The sequence below is a fragment of the Scylla paramamosain genome, chromosome 14 (genome assembly GCF_035594125.1).
Source record: "Scylla paramamosain isolate STU-SP2022 chromosome 14, ASM3559412v1, whole genome shotgun sequence".
In the NCBI taxonomy this organism is placed as follows: Eukaryota; Metazoa; Arthropoda; class Malacostraca; order Decapoda; family Portunidae; genus Scylla; species Scylla paramamosain.
In genome coordinates, this window is record NC_087164.1 from 26,592,423 (window position 1) to 26,612,422 (window position 20,000).

At 42.6% G+C, this 20,000-nt stretch overlaps 1 protein-coding gene and 1 long non-coding RNA gene across 9 annotated transcripts in view; one reads left to right on the forward strand and one right to left on the reverse strand.

The window, feature by feature from the left end:
* Positions 1-5,896: 5,896 nt before the first annotated feature.
* The window catches only part of LOC135107104 (probable E3 ubiquitin-protein ligase HERC4), a 79,505-nt gene continuing 65,401 nt past the window's right edge, over positions 5,897-20,000 (forward strand). Inside the window, exons 1-9 of one of the 8 annotated variants that reach the window (XM_064016801.1) lie at positions 5,897-6,018; positions 7,313-7,892; positions 8,766-8,851; positions 9,312-9,443; positions 9,812-9,962; positions 10,075-10,293; positions 10,692-10,870; positions 11,149-11,642; positions 11,965-12,046. In XM_064016801.1, coding sequence (XP_063872871.1) covers positions 7,808-7,892; positions 8,766-8,851; positions 9,312-9,443; positions 9,812-9,962; positions 10,075-10,148 — 528 coding nt within the window. In that variant the 5' untranslated portion in view covers positions 5,897-6,018; positions 7,313-7,807 and the 3' untranslated portion in view covers positions 10,149-10,293; positions 10,692-10,870; positions 11,149-11,642; positions 11,965-12,046. Of the gene's footprint in view, positions 6,019-7,059; positions 7,893-8,765; positions 8,852-9,311; positions 9,444-9,811; positions 9,963-10,074; positions 10,294-10,691; positions 10,871-11,148; positions 11,643-11,964; positions 12,047-12,451; positions 12,645-13,231; positions 13,317-13,843; positions 14,142-14,516; positions 14,953-20,000 lie in introns of those variants that run through there. The other 7 variants (XM_064016803.1, XM_064016804.1, XM_064016800.1 and 4 more) reach the window with 7 other exon arrangements.
* The window catches only part of LOC135107107 (uncharacterized), a 6,127-nt gene continuing 1,073 nt past the window's right edge, over positions 14,947-20,000 (reverse strand). The window contains exon 2 of the long non-coding RNA XR_010271634.1: positions 14,947-15,317. This is a non-coding gene — a long non-coding RNA (uncharacterized LOC135107107). The remainder of the gene's footprint in view (positions 15,318-20,000) is intronic.

Below are 20,000 nucleotides of genomic sequence, written 5' to 3' on the forward strand. Positions count from 1 at the left end.
GAGTGACGTTGCCTATTAATCTTTTTAGTTATCTATCTTTATTTTTTCAATGTTTCAGAGCTTCCTGTCATTTATTTTGCAATTCTTTTTATTTTTTTATATTTTATTAAGCGTTTTGAATGGTTTATAAAAGTTAGTTACGGTTTTATGAGATAATATGCATTATTTCGACAATGATAGATCATGTTTGGCTTTGACTTCGTCTTTATATAAAATTCTTGCATTAATATGAACACTGAATATACTTCTAATAAAAAAACAGACAAGCTTTGATATTATCCTTTAGTTGGTGTTCTCCCTAGTAAGGATAAGAATATATAAATTTGAGCTGTCATGAAACAAAGCGAGACGAGGCCACAGTCATAGAAAATCGTCCGAACACTTTGCCCATGTCGACTATCTTGGTACGGTCTCTCTAGGCGGTTTTTCTCTTTTTTTTCAATATTATATAAATCACATCAATCTTTTCCTCTTCTTTTTATTTCCTTTATTTTCTTTTTATTTTATTTCTGTAATTCATGTTTTGTTTTTAATCAGATCTCTCTCTCTCTCTCTCTCTCTCTCTCTCTCTCTCTCTGTTAGTTAGATAGTTGGTGATATGCTTCGTAAAATGAGGAAGGAAGGAGAGAGAGAGAGAGAGAGAGAGAGAGAGAGAGAGAGAGAGAGAGAGAGAGAGAGAGAGAGAGAGAGAGAGAGAGAGAGAGAGAAATAATACAATGAAAGATGAAATAATGAATGAACCAATAAATGAGATACACACACACACACACACACACACACGAGGACAGACAGGCAAAATACGTAGAGAGAGAGAGAGAGAGAGAGAGAGAGAGAGAGAGAGAGAGAGAGAGAGAGAGAGAGAGAGAGAGAGAGAGAGAGAGAGAGAGAGAGAGAGAGAGAGAAATAAATAAAAGAAAAAAACAAGAATAATGATGATAACTATAATAAAATAAGAGAGAGAGAGAGAGAGAGAGAGAGAGAGAGAGAGAGAGAGAGAGAGAGAGAGAGAGAGAGAGAGAGAGAGAGAGAAACGACGAGAAAAAAAAACAATAAAGAAAAAAAAATAGCCTAACTGTTTACGTTTGGTTAGGTTAGGTTAGGTCAAGCTGAACTTATGAGATCAGCTTGACGTGACAAGATACATTTAAAATTACGATTAATTGACGAGGGTGAACTGTAGCGTCAATAACAGACAGACTGAAGACGTAATAATTCAGTTTAAAAGGTCAAATTAATATCTCATAATGACAGAAGTTTGCTAATTACTCTCTCTCTCTCTCTCTCTCTCTCTCTCTCTCTCTCTCTCTCTCTCTCTCTCTCTCTCTCTCCCATTTCACTCGGTGTTTACAAGAAATCAGCTGATCATTTTACAGGGCAAGGCAAAAAGCTTAGACACATCATAACATTGAGTTTTTTTTTATTATTATTATTTTAAGAGGTTTTGCTTGCAGATTGAATAATAATTAGTGGAGAGAAGGATATATTGATTTGGCAATGTTAAGTGGTCGCGAGCAGTGGTTATATACGTGAATATTACTGTGTTAAAGTGATTACAACAAATTTTGCGTTACCCTGTAGAGATGACGATGTCCCTTGGAGTTTCAAATCTTGGCTGAAACTCGTATTTGCGGATTTTCTTTGAATGATATACCGCTTGTAGATGAATCATGAGCACCACTGCCTGATGTGAGACTGGAGAAAGTATCAGGAATATTATTAATTTCAGTTGATCAAGCATATTATAAATCTTGCCACTGGATCATGTCGGCTAGGCTAGGCTAGGCTACCCTAGACGTGCCTTCTCAATTTTTAAAGTAACCTGATAGATTTTCACGTTTCTTTTAATAGTGTACACAGGGGAATAACTGACGCGTCTACACTATTAAATTCAGTGAAAAATATTCACTATTAACTTTATTACAAGTAGAAATATATACAGCCTTTCCCTTCCTTCCATCTAGCTACCCTCACGATCGCCCTGAACATCACCGCACACATTAATACACATTTCTTGATGATTTTGTTTACTATGATAATTCTGAAGGCATGTATGGATACGTCAACTCTTTCTTTACGTCCACCTGGAAGGAGAATGCAAAAGCTCAACAAATAAGTGAGAAATAGCGTAAAATTCAGTAACTTTTTCTCCGCTCAGGCAACCATGGTGGGCGAAAATAAGATTCAACAATTTTTCCCTTCTCTCTCTCTCTCTCTCTCTCTCTCTCTCTCTCTCTCTCTCTCTCTCTCTCTCTCTCTCTCCTGGATTCCTGTAGTTGCTTTTAAAGGTTGCTGAGACGTGACGCAATATTTCCAGTCTTACAGATAATGTACCTCTGGAATCTTGAAAGCACCCTTGAAAATGCGTAAAGATTCTCCCTTAAATTTGTTGATGGAGTCTTGAAAGCACCCTGGAAAAAGAGAGAGAGAGAGAGAGAGAGAGAGAGAGAGAGAGAGAGAGAGAGAGAGAGAGAGAGAGAGAGAGAGGCTGTACATAAGCACCCTGGAAAATGAGAGAGAGAGAGAGAGAGAGAGAGAGAGAGAGAGAGAGAGAGAGAGAGAGAGAGAGAGAGAGAGAGAGAGAGAGAGACTGTACATAAACAATTATATCTTTCCACACACACACACACACACACACACACACACGTACGTTTCCCTAAGGGCATTCCATCAGTGTGACGTAATGGGCTTAACTTAACTCATCCCCAAAACTCCCACAAACTGAGTAACTTCTTCCTCTTCTTTATCATCTAGTACGTAGTTCCCCTGTGACACAAGTTAGGGAGGTGAAGAGAGAGAGAGAGGTGAGATGAAGTGAGAATATTCCTATGTATTTTCTGTCATAACATCTCATATCACCTTTTGTCTCCCCTGAACCTCTAAAAATATCAACATTTAGACAAGTTAGGGAGGTGAAGAGAGAGAGAGAGAGGTGAGATGAAGTGACATTATTCCTGTCTCTCTCCCAGCTTAAACTTTCAACAATATTTATAATGAGAAATGTAGACAAGTTAGAGAGATGTAGAGAGAGAGAGGTGAGGTGAAATGAGATTATTGTTTTCTTTCTTGCCTAACACCTTTCTCTCTCTCCTTCTCTTGGCCTCTGCCTCCTCAAAAACAGCCTATATTAATGAACTGGTGATGGTACAGGCCTATAAAACCTTGTAACAACATTTCATCATAAAATCTGCCAATGCTGGTTGAATTATAATCAGTCATTCCTCATGCTAACCTTATTATTATTATTATTATTATTATTATTATTATTATTATTATTATCATGTGATGCAGAATATCATGGTGTTTTGGTTGCAAGAGTCCACGTAAATATAGATTGAGCCATCGTATTCATGTTTTTCATTGTGTGGTGTTGTAAATATACTTTATCTGTAAATAAAAAATGTATCCTATGACATTTGTTTATTTTATTATATGTGTGTTAGGTTAGGTTAGCATAGTCTTTATACAAGCTCTTGGCAGTGCATATATATCACAGACACATTGTTAGTAAATCAATTTGAAGTAGAACCAATTGTTGTGTGTGTGTTAGGTTAGCCAATCACACCCTTATCTTTGAAATATTCCTTTGTATATGCTTATGTACCACAGCCAGATACACACTGATTAGGGAGGTGGACAGAATAGTGGTGAAAGACTGAATATACTGCTTCACTCTTGCATTGGGGACGTGGACAGAATAGTGGTGAAACACTGAATATACTGCTTGACTCTTGCATTGGGGAGGTGGACAGAATAGTGGTGAAAGAGTGAATATACTGGTTGACTCTTGCATTGGGGAGGTGGACAGAATAGTGGTGAAAGACTGAATATACTGCTTCACTCTTGCATTGGGGAGGTGGACAGAATAGTGGTGAAACACTGAATATACTGCTTGACTCTTGCATTGGGGAGGTGGACAGAATAGTGGTGAAACACTGAATATACTGGTTGACTCTTGCATTGGGGAGGTGGACAGAATAGTGGTGAAACACTGAATATACTGGTTGACTCTTGCATTGGGGAGGTGGACAGAATAGTGGTGAAAGAGTGAATATACTGGTTGACTCTTGCATTGCGGAGGTGGACAGAATAGTGGTGAAAGAGTGAAGATATTGGTTAACTCGTTTTCTATGATTTTATTGGAGTTTTCATTAATTTATGGTTAAATTGTGAGTGATAGGCTAACCCTTTCACTCTTTCAGTCTTCAGTATCATTATAAACAGTCTACTGTGTCTTTCATAACTTCTAATTAATTTTAAGGTTCGCTTATAAACTCAGTCCTCTCGTTTTCTATGCTTTTATTCGAGTTTCCGTCAATTTAAAGGTTTAATTATAAGTGATAGGCTATTTGGCGCGGGGAACCGACTCCCTCTCTCTCTCTCTCTCTTAACACCTCACAGTGCTTCAAGTGACATATTTTCATTTCTATTCGCTTATAAAGTCAATGTACCCTCGCATTTCCTGCCATATAATTAAAGTATCCGGTTGTACCCCATGGTGAGGGTCCGCTTGTTTCCACCTCCTTCACCGAGGGAGGGAGGCAGACTGCTCCAGGCGTTTTGGGATTTTTTTTTATTTATTTATTATTTTTTATTGTCTTCCTCAGTGTACCTGGGAAACACCGTGCAGTGCGGATGTGTGTGTGTGTCCTCTTTTCATTTAAACACCAGGGAACGGGACCACAGAGGCACAGGAGGTCAATTAAGGTGAGTTTAGTAGTGACAGGTAGCAGAGGTCTGGCTTCAACCTACGACACTACCTGGAAAACACTGGAAATACCTGGAAAATACTTGATACTTAATAGCAAAAGGGGAGAAGAGAAGAGAAAATAATGCTATTTATCATGGAATAGAGGCGGACACACACACACACACACACACACACACACACACATATATATATACACACACACACACACACACACACACACACACATATATACACACACACGCATACACACAGCTGAAATTAATCCAGAAAACAGAGAAATAACCTTCATAACAACCACAAATAATAAGGAAAGAGAGTTATCCAACCTTGTTTTCATCTGAGCCCCCTCCCAGCCCTCCCGCGGCCGCCATGATGGATTGCCAGAGTCTACCCTCGGTTCCAATATTCTTTCTATTTTCTTAACTTATATATTTAGGCTTTTTAACTAAGATTTTATGGTTTGTAAAAATATTTGGTGGTGTTTTGAGTGTTTTGCGTGCGAGTGTTAAGGGAAACATGTCGATTATGAGGTTGTTTCAGCGTAAATAATTGTTGCTGTTTGCCGTTAAATTTTTCATACCGCCAAACATGATTTTTTATTTCAGCCGCTAGGCAAGATTTTATGGGCTCAAAAAATCGTTTATTGTCTTTTAAATATGTTATGATGCTTTTGAGTGAAATACGTGGACTTTTAGAGGGGTTTTAGACCCGTTGAACACTCAAAAAGTCGACATTTATAAATTATTTATTTATTTATTTCAGCTTCCGGTTAACTTCTGATTGTTTGTAAAAATAGTTTCGATTTTTTAAAGTGTATTGTGTTCGTGAGAAATGAGATTTGTGGACTTTGGAGTGTTTTTTTTATCGTGTTTGTTCGAACACTTTTTCATATAGTTATTTAAATATAGCTTTATTATCACTGAAGCTTGGAATATTTTTATATGTCCAGAATTAATTTAAAATTATGCCCTTTCATAATATGTAAAGCATTCCGGCCTAGCTCCATTTTTGCGAGGGGTCATTTTCAAAATCATTTGCGTAACGTAAATATGGCGGACGTGACGTCATCAGCCGCCTTCATCCGGGGACCGAGACCCTGGACCTTCCCTCCTCCCAGTGCCCTTCCATCAGTATTTAGCGTTATTTCCTATATTTTCCAGCTGTTTTCATGCATAGAGAAGAATAGAAAGAGGAGGAAAGAAGGAGAAATGAAGAAGGAGGAGGAAGAAGAGGAAAGGGAAGGAGGAAGAGGAGAAGGAAAAGAAGAAATATTAAGAAAAGATTTTCACTGAATTTCCAGCGTTTTAAAGGTAAGCAAAAAATAGTAGTAGTAGCAGTAGTAGTAGTAGTGGTGGTGGTGGTGGTGGTGGTGATGTGGCAGCCTTGTAATATAAGATGAAGTGTTTTGAGTTAAATACGCAATTTTTTTCTAGGCATTTTGGAATAGAAGTGAGAGTTTTTGGTGTTTTGAAAGGGAATAGTCGTGCTTTCAGTGTTTTTTTTTAAGTGAATTCTTCGTTTCTGTGGCGTTTTAAAAAGGCAGGGGATGTTTTTTTTTATATATTTTTTTTATTTTTTGTGTTTTTTTTAGATTTTGGTGTTTTTCAAGTTTGTTTGGGTAGAAATTGTTGTTTTTTCGCTGTCCTTGGGTAGGTGTGTGTCTCTTCTGGGGTGTTTTGAAAGGAAATTAAGTGTTATTTAAGTGTTTTTTGGCTAGAAATGTGTGTTTTTTGGGTGTTTTGAAAGGAAATTAAGTGTTATTCGATGTTTTTTGCAAGAAATGAGTGCTTTTGGGGTGTTTTGAAAGGAAATTAAGTGTTATTTAAGTGTTTTTTGGGTTTCTAGGTGTTTTTGGGAGTAAAATTGTGTTTCTAGGTGTTTCTAGGTGTTTCTGGTGTGTATGTGTGTGTGTGTGTGTGTGTGTGTGTGTGTGTGTTGCCTTGTCTTTCGTTGTACAGATGCTTATACAGTGTGTGTGTGTGTGTGTGTGTGTGTGTGTGTGTGTGTGTGTGTGTGTTGCCTTGTCTTTCGTTGTACAGATGGTGATGCAGTGTGTGTGTGTGTGTGTGTGTGTGTTGCCTTGTCTTTCGTTGTACAGATGGTGATGCAGTGTGTGTGTGTGTGTGTGTGTGTGTGTGTGTGTGTGTGTGTGTGTGTTGCCTTGAATTTCGTTGTACAGATGGTGATGCAGTGTGTGTGTGTGTGTGTGTGTGTGTGTGTGTGTTGCCTTGTCTTTCGTTGTACAGATGCTTATGCAGTGTGTGTGTGTGTGTGTGTGTGTGTGTGTGTGTGTTGCCTTGTCTTTCGTTGTACAGATGCTTATGCAGTGTGTGTGTGTGTGTGTGTGTGTTGAAAATGTTCGCAAGATGATATATAAATCTTTCATTTAAAACCACAAAATGGTGAGTAATGTTGAGAAGGAAGAAGAAAGGAAGATTATGAGGAAGAAGAGGAGGAAGAAGAGGAGGAATAGGATTTAAATGAAGGAAAATAACAGGGACAAAGTTTTAAATCATATTATTCGTTATTTCTTTCTTTATTCAGTATTTCCTTATTCCTTTCTTTATTTTCGTTTACTTCCTCCTCTTATCCCTTTTCTGCCAGAGGAGGAAGGGGAAGAAAGGAGGATGAGGGTGAGGAAGACGAGGAAGAGGAAGAGGATTAAATTTCTTTCATCTTTCTTAGACAGTCCTCAGGATGTCAACATTGTATAATGGTACAGTGTTGAGACAGGGACGGTCGCGTTATAATTCACTAATTGAGGTTACTTTTGATAAATAAACAACTAGTACGGAGTCTTTTAAGTATTTTACATTATCTTATACCGGAAAATATTAAGGAAAAGTGGCGTAAATAAGAAAAAAAGGCAAAGATTAGAGATGTGGGATTTTATAACTTGTGGTATCTTAAAATACTAGTATAAGATAAACCCTATGCAAAACGAATAATATAACCTTTATTAATCATCATAACCTAGAAAACCGATAAATATATATATAAAAACCAGTGTAATTAGTAAAAAACAAAAAAACTGTCCCTGGGAAGTGAGACGGCCCACAGAGTCGCGCCAAAAACGTGGATCTACAGGCCAGGCATCTTATGTTTAACCAGGTGTACAAGGTGCTGGCTTTCAAGGGCTCCTCCACACCTACAGACACACGCACACACCACCAGATACAGGAAGGTGAGTGCCTGAGATGGTGTTGAGTGAGATATGATACTTATTTACTTGAGAAATGGTGTTGCTTTGTTGATGGCGCCACACAACGCCAGTAAGATATTTCAGACCACTTAAATTGCTTCCCTGTGCAGCCAGTGACGCCTCTCCCTAGTTAAATGTGTGTGTGTGCGTGTGTGTGTATGTGTGAGTGCGAGAGAGAGAGAGAGAGAGAGAGAGGTCACTGTTATCATTATTTTCATTATTACACACAATTTAAGGGTTGACCTGGCCCCCCTCCCTTCACCAGGCCACCCCCCTTACACTCTCTGTTCAGGTGACCTAATGTGACCTAGCCTTGACACCTGCACCTCCACGTGTCAGCTGGGCACTTGTACACTCCACAGTTCTAGATGAAGACACTGTTGGGTCACTGTTGGGTCACTGTGGGTCAATGTGGGTCACTGTGGGTCACTGTTGGTCACGGTGGGTCAATGTGGGTCACTGTGGGTCACTGTTGGGTCATAGGTCACTTGTCCTTCATGCATAAAAGGTGTCTTGTTTATGTTTGTGTCAGGTCGCAGTGTGGTGGCCCTGTGTGACCCTTGTACTAGAGGTCATGGTGACTGGTTGGGGTCATCAGTTTTTATGTGGTTGTTGTTGTTGTTGTTGTTGTTGTTTTCTTATTTTCTGATCATATTTATTTACTTATTTATTTATTTATTTATTTATGTACTGTGCTTGGAATGTAATGAACCTACTACTACTACTACTACTACTACTACTACTACTACTACTACTACTACTACTACTACTACTACTACTACCACCACACCACCATAACCACACAACACTCCAATAGCACTTTCTCCTCCTCACCACCTGTTCTCTCACCTGCAGAATTAATTGATGAGCTACAGAACTACAGCATCGTTCAGGTGGCAGCCGGAGACCAGCACTCTCTTGCTCTCACCTCCTGGGGCCTGGTGAGTGAGAGAGAGAGAGAGAGAGAGAGAGAGAGAGAGAGAGAGAGAGAGAGAGAGAGAGAGAGAGAGAGAGAGAGAGCCTGTGATGTGTGTGTGTGTGTGTGAAAGAGAGAGTAGAAATAATTTTGTTGTTTTAGTAGCTGTAGAGAGAGAGAGAGAGAGAGAGAGAGAGAGAGAGAGCAATACATTTTTCATTTTCCTCTTGTTATCAATATATATACAGTAAAATCCCTCTTATCTGGCATCAACGGGACCGCCGACATGTCAGATACTTGAATATTGCCGGATACTTGAATAGAAGTGAAATTATGTCCACAATGACCAGCATCTTACACACTCACGCATCTTACCATAACAGAGATCAGCTGATCTTAATCAGCAGCTGATCTGATCAGCTGCTTAAGTGTAAGCACAACACACTCCCTCTTTTGTACAACTTGAGGCATGATGAAGGCGTCAGGCCATAAACAGTGCACACGCGGGACTGAGTCACTCGGTAAACACAGTGCAGTGGGCCGCGGGTGGCGCCAAGCAGTGCGCTCTGGTGGCCAGGGGACACACTATGCCTTGCCCAGGAATTTTAATCGATTTTGTGAGTACACATTGATTTTTTATTGATTTTAAGGCTCAGGGAAAAATGTGCCGGATACTTGAAGCTGCCGGATACTGGAATGCCGGATGAGAGGGATTTTACTGTATATTCAAATTATTTCTCCTAGACAGGTTAGGTTCTCTCCCTCTCCCTCTCTCTCTCCAATCTCCCCTCTCACTCTCTCTCTCTCTCTTTAAAGGTATATTATATCTTAAGTTAAGTTGGGTTTTGTTAGATTAGGTCTTAGTTCTCTCTCTCTCTCTCTCTCTCTCTCTCTCTCTCTCTCTCTCTCTCTCTCTCTCTCTCTCTCTCTCTCTCTCTCTCTCCCTCTCCCTCTCCCTCCCTCCCACCTCTCCCTCTCTCCTCAGATCTACGCACGGGGTGACAATGGGTACGGTGAGCTTGGCGTCAACTCCTGCGACAGTCACACCGCCACACGCAAGCTTGTCAAGAGTCTGGCCAGGAAGGTGACAGTGCAGCTGGCCTGTGGCGCCAACCACACCCTTGCCTTGACTGCTGGTGGGTGTCTGTATGTATGTATGTCTGTGTCTGTGTCTGTATATATGTGTGTGTGTGTGTGTGTGTGTGTTATCATCATTATTTATTTATTTTTTGCTTTTGTGTGTTTCAGATGGTGACAAAATACCTTCGGCCAGTTGGCACTTAGACACCGACAGGGGCCCCAGAAGGATCCTGCCCTGGTGACCTCCTTGGCTGGCACCCTCTTAGTCCTGCTGGCCGCTGCGGGTCACCACTCTGCTGCCGTGACCCAGGCCGGCTACCTGCTGTTGTGGGGGTCAAACAAGCAGGGTCAACTGGGCTATACTCCCAAGGGTGATCCTCTTGTTAGGTGTGTGTGTGTGTGTGTGTGTGTGTGTGTTTGGGTGGTGGGAGGAAGAGGAAGAGGGAGAAAAGTAGTAATAGTAGTAGTAGTAGTAGTAGTAGTAGTAGTGGTGTACATAAAGTATATTCTTTTATTTATAATCAAGAAAAACAAACTGAATAATGATAATAATAATAATAATAATAATAATAATAATAATGATGATGATGAATAATTCTAAACAAACATGAATTAAATTATATAAGCCTAAAACTAACCAATTTCTCTCTCTCTCTCTCTCTCTCTCTCTCTCTCTCTCTCTCTCTCTCTCTCTCTCTCTCTCTCTCTCTCTCTCTCTCTCTCTCTCTCTCTCTCTCTCTCTCTCTCTCTCTCTCTCTCTCTCTCTCTCTCTCTCTCTCTCCCAGATCTTCGCAGGGGGTGACGTCAGCTTGGCCACTGTCAGCAGGGAGAGTGGGGGTGCTGAGGACTTTTGCAGCCCTCCCCTACCCCGACCAAATGCCCTCTCTCTCACAATTCAAGAACATATGATTAAGAAACTTCTGTCAATTGAGGAAGAAGACATGATTGATGACGATTTGTTTACGTAAGTGTGTGTGTGTGTGTGTGTGTGTGTGTGTGTGTGTGTGTGTGTGTGTGTGTGTGTGTGTGTGTGTGTGTTTCTGTGTGTATTTGTGTGTTTGTTTGTGTTATATAATTTATTTTTGATGTTTTCAGCGACAGAATGTTGTATTTTTTGTGTTTGTTTACATTTGTGTCATATCAATCTATTTACAAACAAACAAACAAACAAACAAACGAACGAACAATATTTCCATCCCCACGTTTGTTTACACTCATTCACTCACCCACTTCCAAACACAGGTACACAGAGACAGTGTTTGCCTCAGTGTGCGCTTGGAACAGCTCCCTCACGCTTGCTGGCTTGCACAAACACACACACGGGCTGGACTACCGTTTGGCTGAGGACTGTGTGGCTCAGATTGGCCGGATTGCAAGGGAGACCATCCAGGAAGTGGCGAGTGCGTGCGTTTGTGTGCGTTTCACTGCATTTTACTGAAGGTTTCCCAGGACAAAACAGGACAAACCGACCTGCTGGCATTTCACACGCAGAATCTCACAAGTGTCCACTGATCCATTACCGAGCTAATCCAAACGTATCCAAACGTCCACAGGTTCGTACTGGCATTCAAAACGTGGCCAAGAGTCTTCCTTCGCATCCCCCAGCCAGGACGCCTTACGCTGTTATGTTCTTCCCCTGTACAAGGACTTCACTGACCCTAAACAAACGGCCAAACTCCAAACGCCGTATGCTGAGGGAGTGTTGAAGCTTGACAAGGAGATGGCGGAGGTGTTCAGTGAGTTGGATTGTGTGTGTGTATGTGTGTGTGTGTGTGTGTTTGGGAGTGTTTGAGTGTGTTTTGGGAGTGTTTGGGGGTGTTTTGGTTGTGTTTTGGGTGTGTTTGGGGTGTTTGAGTGTGTTTAGGGGTGTTTTAAAGGTGTTTTGGGGTGTTTTAAATGTGTTTTGGTGTTTTTTCTTTGTTTTTCTATTGATTTGTGTGTTTTAAGTATATTTTTGGAGGAGAAAAATTAATTCTCTCTCTCTCTCTCTCTCTCTCTCTCTCTCTCTCTCTCTCTCTCTCTCTCTCTCTCTCTCTCTCTCTCTCTCTCTCTTCCAAGGGACTTTCCACTAAGGCTGGTTACTGTGTACAAGAATGTGGTGGTACAAATACTGAATTTTGCTCACCAATCTAGCTCTGAGGTAAGAGAGAGAGAGAGAGAGAGAGAGAGAGAGAGAGAGAGAGAGAGAGAGAGAGAGAGAGAGAGTTGGTTTGTAAGAGTGTGCATTGAGAGTGTGTGTGTGTGTGTGTTTTGAGTGTAAGAGAGAGAGAGAGAGAGAAGTATAATTGTCTGTGTACTACTACTACTACTACTACCACCACCACCATTCTCTTCCTCATTCTCTTTCTCTTCCTCCTCCTCCTCCTCCTCCTCCTCCTCCTCCTCTTCCTCTTTGTTTACTACTACTACTACTACTACTACAACAACTATTACAACAATTCTTATCTGCAACAACAGCACCACATCAGTTACAAGCACTCAGACCACCACCACTACCACAACCAGATCTTAACCAAACCTAACCTAACCTACCCACACCACACAGAGACCAGCGTGCCCTTGTGCCTCCCCTGCGGCTGTTGTCCCTGGTCCACGGTCTGAACTTCCAAGCCGGCTGCCGAGTGGGGCGGTTGAACTACGACGACTTTTACATCCCAGAAATTGCAGAGAAAATTGATATTAGGAATGATTACTTGAACTGGATGAACAGCAGGCTTCACCCGATGTCCAGGAGGGAGGTGGGTGTGTGTGTGTGGGGGTGTGGGGGTGTTTGAAGGTGGCTGAGTGATTTTGGGGTGTTTGGGTGTGTTTTGGTGTGTTTTTGGGGTGTCTGAGTGTGTTTTGGGGTGTTTGGAAGGTGGGTGACCATGTTTGGGGGTGTTTGTGTGTGTATTGGGGGTGTTTGTGAATGGGTGACTGTGTTTGGGGAGCTTTCAATGTTGAACGCTTAAAAACATCCTTTAAAATTGATAATTCCTTTAATTTTAACTGACAAACCCTTAGAAACACCCTTTAAAAATTGAAAACCCTTTATTTATTCTCTTAAACCCTTAAAAACATCCTTTAAAATCGACATTTCCTTTAATTTTAACTGAGAGACCCTTAGAAACACCCTTTAAAAATTGAAAACCCTTTATTTATTCTCTTAAGCCCTTGAAAACACCCTTTAAAAGACACCAAACCTTTAAATAGCCTCATAAACCCTTAAAATCACCCTTCTACCTTTTATTTACCTCCTTAAACCCTTAAATACACCCTTTAACTCTTCATTTACCCCTTCAACCCTTAAAAACAACTTTAACTAATCCAATCCTTTACATTACAGAGTCCAATCCTGTTTGTGTGAGTATCCATTCTTGTTCGACCCTCAGGCCAAGACGCTGCTGCTCAGGTGTGACGCCACTCGGCAGGTGAGAACCAGGTGCAGGACTAATTAGGTTTGGTTTACATATGTTTATTTGTTTATTTGTATATATATATATTTTTTTTTTTTTGTGTGTGTGTTTTTCAAGGATTCGTCAGCATTGTAGAACAGCAGAGGAGGTTGTCTTCATTCACCCAGTCCTCTCCTCCCCACCTCCTCTGCTGTCTTGATTCACCCAGTCCTACCCTCCCCACCTCCTCTGCTGTCTTTATTCACCCAGTCCTACCCTCCCCACCTCCTCTGCTGTCTTTATTCACCCAGTCCTCTCCTCCCCACCTCCTCTACTGTCTGTTTTCACCCAGTCCTACCCTCCCCACCTCCTCTGCTGTCTTTATTCACCCAGTCCTCTCCTCCCCATCTCCTCTACTGTCTGTTTTCACCCAGTCCTCCCCTTCCCACCTCCTCTACTGTCTGTTTTCACCCAGTCCTCCCACACGACACCGCAGGAATGTAAATAAACACACCGTTCACACTAATATCCTTCCGTTTATTGATTTCTGTCGGTGTTTCCAGGGCGAATGTTTCCCAGACCACCCGGTCATACGCACGTTCTGGGAAGTATTTCACAAACTCTCCCTGGAGCAGAAGAAGTGGTTTTTGAAGTTCCTGACGGGCACTGACAGGGTTCCTATTCTGGGCCTGAAGGTAGGTGAGAGACAGAGAGAGAGAGAGGGGCTGAGGGGAGTGACTGTGGGGTTTGTCAACATCCTGTGGGGGGACATCCTGTGGGTCTGTGGGAGAGAGAGAGAGAGAGAGAGAGAGAGAGAGAGAGAGAGAGAGAGAGAGAGAGAGAGAGAGAGAGAGAGAGAGAGTGTCCTCCTTTTCTCTTCCTTCTTGTCCTCTTCTCTTCCTTCCTTCCTTCCTTCCTTCCTTCCTTCCTTCCTTCCTCCCTCCCTCCTCTTCCTTCCTTCCTTCCTTCCTTCCTTCCTTCCTTCCTTCCTTCCTCCCTCCCTCCCTCCCTCCCTCCTCTTCCTTCCTTCCTTTCTTCTCAGTCATTCCTCTGAAATATGAATAAATTTATAATAATAATAATAATAATAATAATAATAATAATAATAATAATAATAATAATAAATTTAATAGTAATTTATTGTATTTTCTCACACACACACACACACACACACACACCAATATTTTCTCCCTCTCTTTCTTTTTCTCTTATAAACTCTCTCTCTCTCTCTCTCAGGCACTCAAGTTGATGATCCAAAGCACAGCAGACGACAGCTTCCTTCCGGTCGCACACACCTGCATCACCCAACTCAACCTGCCAAGATACAACACCAAAGAGAAGCTGAAATACAAACTTCTACAGGCCGTACAGCAGAGTGAAGGGTTCGGCCTGGTGTGAGGGTGTCAGGGGGTGTTGACGGGGTGTGAGGGGGTGTTGAAGGGTGTGAGGGGGTCAGGGGGAGGCTGTGTGAGTTGGATAAGAGTGACCTTGTGTGTGGGAGGAAGTGCCTGTTAAGAAAATAGAATATATAGAAATTAATAGAAAATATATGTAATAGTTTACAGAATTATTATTATTATTATTATTATTATTATTATTATTATTATCAAATTGAGTATATTTTTTAGTCTTGTTACAAAAAAAAATGAATGAAATAAAGAAAATGAAAAAGGTAACTTTTATTATTATCACTATAAAAATGAGAGAGAGAAAGAGAGAGGAGGGTGGCCAACTTGCTGGACATGAGAGGGAGGCTGTTGCTCTACAAGGGCCAGATACGGCCTTATTTAGAGTATTCCGCCCTCTCCTGGATGTCCTGTGCTGCCACACACATCAGCAAGCTCCACGGTGTCATCCGGTGGTGACTCGGTGGAAGTGCCGCGTTCCCGCTCCAGCCAACACCGGCCCACCTTTTGGGGGCGAGTCTCCAGACCGTGGAACGTCTTCGCTTCCTCCGTCCCTCACATCAGGGGGATGGATACCCAGGACGTGAAGTTAGCAGCACACCACTGGAGGGGCTCGTTCCCAACCCTCCTGCTAACAATATTAACACAAGTCCATAAAGAATGTATATATATGTATATATATATCTTTATATTTATATTTGTGTTGTATCACACCCCTAAAACAGGTTGCACGTGGCAGTGCGCCTTCAGGTGATAATGTACCTTCGCATGATAATGTACCTACGTTTAACTAGGTTTAAATTCAAGAGAGAGAGAGAGAGAGGGTTAAGAGGAAATCTTGAGAGAGAAAAGCCTTATTATATTATTATTGAAAGAAAAAGAGTGGAAAGAGAGAGAGAGAGAGAGAGAAAACCTTATATTATTATTAGTGAAAGAAAAAAAGTGGAGAGAGAGAGAGAGAGAGAGAGAGAGATAAAAGCCTTATTATATTATTATTGAAAGAGAGAGAGAGAGAGAGAGAGAGAGAGAGAGAGAGAGAGAAAAACCTTATTATATTATTATTGAAAGAGAGAGAGAGAGAGAGAGATAAAAGCCTTATTATATTATTATTGAAAGAGAGAGAGAGAGAGAGAGAGAGAGAGAGAGAGAGAGAGAGAGAGAGAGAGAGAGAGAGAGAGAAAGCCTTATTATATTATTATTGAAAGAGAGAGAGAGAGAGAGAGAGATAAAAGCCTTATTATATTATTATTGAAAGAGAGAGAGAGAGAGAGAGAGAGAGAGAGAGAGAGAGAGAGAGAGAAAAAAAGCCTTATTATATTATTATTGAGAGAGAGAGAGAGAGAGAGAGAGAGAGAGAGAGAGAGAGAGAGAGAGAGAGAGAGAGAGAGAGAGAGAGAGAGAGAGAGAGAGAGAGAGAGAGAGAGAGAGAAAAGCCTTATTATATTATTATTGAAAGAGAGAGAGAGAGAGAGAGAGAGATAAAAGCCTTATTATATTATTATTGAAAGAGAGAGAGAGAGAGAGAGAGAGAGAGAGAGAGAGAGAGAGAGAGAGAGAGAGAGAGAGAGAGAGAGAGAGAGAGAGAGAGAGAGAGAAAAAAAAGCCTTATTATATTATTATTGAGAGAGAGAGAGAGAGAGAGAGAGAGAGAGAGAGAGAGAGAGAGAGAGAGAGAGAGAGAGAGAGAGAGAGAGAGAGAGAGAGAGAGAGAGAGAGAGAGAGAGAGAGAGAGAGAGAGAGAGAGAGGGGGGGGCACGTGTATTCAAATGAGCTTGGTGGCACTTATTTACTTAAAAAAATAACGCAAATTTTAAAGGAAAAATAAAAAAAAAAACATGACAAACTTAAAAAAAAAAAAAATGCTGAGAACCGGAGATCTGAGGCGAAATATTTGCCTAAACGCTTATTCAAAATACCTGCGGGTGTTTTCAAGCGACAGATTAACAAAATTTCTACACTCAAAAGACTCTAGTACAAGTGACGCGGGTTTTCAAGTGTGTTTTTACGATTCTAGCGACAGATTAACAAAATTCCTACATTCAAATGGCTGTAGCTGAAGTGACGCGGGTTTTCAAGTGTGTTTTTACGATTCTAGCGACAGATTAACAGAATTTCTACACTCAAAAGACTCTAGCACAAGTGACGCGGGTTTTCAAGTGTGTTTTTACGATTCTAGCGACAGATTAACAAAATTTCTACACTAAATGGCTGTAGCTGAAGTGACGCGGGTTTTCAAGTGTGTTTTTATGGTTCTAATGGCATATTAACAAGATTTCTGTGTGTGTGTATAGGGAGAGAGAGAGAGAGAGAGAGAGAGAGAGAGAGAGAGAGAGAGAGAGAGAGAGAGAGAGAGAGAGAGAGAGAGAGAGAGAGAGAGAGAGAGAGAGAGAGAGATTCAAAACAAGAATTTCTACTACTACTACTACTACTACTACTACTACTACGGTAACACTGCCTCAAACACACACACACACACACACACACACACACACACACACACACACACACACACACACACACACACACACACACACACACACACTCGCAAATATAAAAACAATAAATAAAAAAAGTAATTATTTAAGATAAATTATTTTCGAACTTATAACCAGAGAGAGAGAGAGAGAGAGAGAGAGAGAGAGAGAGAGAGAGAGAGAGAGAGAGAGAGAGAGAGAGAGAGAGAGAGAGAGAGAGAGAGGGGGAGGTTAAGAAGGGAGGAAGGTATAATGCACCCATGCCCTCTCCCTCTCTCTCCCTCCCTGTCTCTTTCTGCAACGTGCAAGGCAACCTATGGGGGCAAGAAAGAGAGAGAGAGAGAGAGAGAGAGAGAGAGAGAGAGAGAGAGAGAGAGAGAGAGAGAGAGAGAGAGAGAGAGAGAGAGAGAGAGAGAGAGAGAGAGAGAGGTGAGGGGCCTGTCAACTCACTCTCTCTCTCTCTCTCTCTCAAAATGCAGAGAGAGAGAGAGAGAGAGAGAGAGAGAGAGAGAGAGAGAGAGAGAGAGAGAGAGCGCATAGACACAGACAGACAGACAGACAGACAGACAGAGGAGGAGGAGGAGGAGGAGGAGGTGGAGGAGGAGGAGGAGGAGGAGGAGGAGGAGGAGGAGGAGGAGGAGGAGGAGGAGGAGGAGGACTTCCGTTAACACATAAATTCAATATTTAAATGAAGAATAAAAAAAATGGAGCGCTCTCTCTCTCTCTTTTTTTTTTTTTTTTTTTTTATTTATACCAAATACATCATAATTTACAGAGGGTGTCACCACTACATTATATAGAATATCGTGACAACTTAGAGACTAAAGGTTACATAGTTAATGTTACCTATCTAAAAGCCTCACTCTGTTTTTATCACTGCTGTCTGTATTGTGTCAGCCACTCGTTCACTTTACATTTAAAATTTTGCATTGTCAAGTTCGCAATATTTTCAATGTTTTGCTCACTGGCTATGAGTTTATTCCACCAGCTCACATAAGTGTAAATAAACTGTCTTTGGTGGTGCCATGTCCTGCACCGGGTTTGCAGCAGTTCCTCCGGGGCTGAGGTGACGGCTCTGGTAGCGACCTGGGCCAGTCGGGGAGGCTGCCGGAGTGACTGTAGGTGCGGCACACACACTGTAGCTGCACCTTGAACATTACAGTGAGTCCCGCCACGTCACGCCGATGTTGGAGACTCTGTAATGCTGGTTGGTGTCCTGCCTCTCTGATGAGCCTTGCCGCCCTCTCCTGTACCTTGTCCAGTAGAGACAGGTGCTTGTTGGCCGCACCTCCCCATGCCAGGCACGCGTATTCCAGGGACGAGCGAACCTGGGCTTTGTAGAGGACTTCCATTCCCCTACTGTCCAAGAGAGGTGACATTCTCCTCAGGGATGCCAGCTTCCCTGAGGCCTCCCTGGCGAGCCGCTCTATGTGGGATCTGAAGGACAGCTTTCTATCATATGTGACCCCCAGCACCTCCACCTCGTCCTGTGGGGTCAGCGTGTCGCCTTGGAAGACAAGGCGTGGGGCCGTCCCGAGTCTGGAGATGGTGAGCAGCTGCGTTTTGTGTGCCGCAAATTTTACTTTCCACTTTTCGCCCCACGCTGCTATGCGGCTTAGAGTGGCGTTCAGCGTGCTGACAGTGGCGTCTTCCTCCTCAGGACCGTAGCAGAGAGACAGGGTGAGGTCATCCGCGTATGCTCTCGCGCTCGGGATAAGGTGCAGCAGGTCATTTATATAAACATTCCAGAGCAGAGGGCCGAGGCAGCTACCCTGTGGGACCCCCGCTCTGATGGGATGAAGCCTGGAATCACGCCCATTGACGGTCACTTTGAAGTGTCTGTCCCTCAGGTAACTCTCGAGGAGTTTGAGGAGCGGCCCGTCCACGCCGGCAGCGTAGAGCTTGGTGACGAGCGCCGGATGCCAAACTTTGTCAAAAGCTCCCTCTATATCGAGAGCGACGACAAGGGCGGCCTTGCCCCTGTCCAGGGCAGCGCTCCACTCACTCGTGAGTTGCAGGTGCAGGTCTCCCGCCGACCTCCCCTTCCTGAAGCCGTATTGTCTGTTGCTCAGCAGGTGGTGCCTATCAAGGTGCTGCGTGAGTCTCGAGGCCACTATCGTTTCCAACACTTTACTGAGCACCGGCAACAAGGACACAGGACGGTAATTTTTTGCTTCGGTTTTTGAGCTTTTCTTGTGAATTGGCACCACACTGCTCACTTTCCACAAGTTGGGCCAGGTGCTGCTCCTCAAGCTATTATTGAAGATGGCGGCGAGAGGGCGCGCCAACTCCTCAGCACACTGTCGAAGCAGGCGGGGGCTGATGCTGTCAGGCCCCACCGCTTTCTTGTCGTCCAGGTCTCGGAGCAGCACTTTCACTTCTTTTTCACTGGTTTCTATGCTCATTATTTTTTCACTCACTATCTGTGGTAGTATTTGTGGCGTTTTTTCTGGTTCGGGAATGCACATTTTTGCGGCGAAGTGGGCGGCCAGGAGATTCGCCTTGTCTGTGGCGGTTTGAACAACACTACCGTCTGGCCGGATGAGAGCAGGCACCGAACATCCCCGCGTGTCACCCTGTTGTTCCTTAATGAGATTCCACCAACGTTTGCTGCCGACCTGACCACCCCTCAGTTTGCTCCTGAGGTTCGCCTTCCACTCATCCATGGCCCACTCCTGCCTGGGTGGCTGTCATGCGCGTTGTAGCCGCTCTGTGTCTTTGCCTGGTTCTGACACTGGTGCAGACTTGTGCAATATTATCTCTCTCTCTCTCTCTCTCTCTCTCTCTCTCTCTCTCTCTCTCTCTCTCTCTCTCTCTCAAAATGCAGAGAGAGAGAGAGA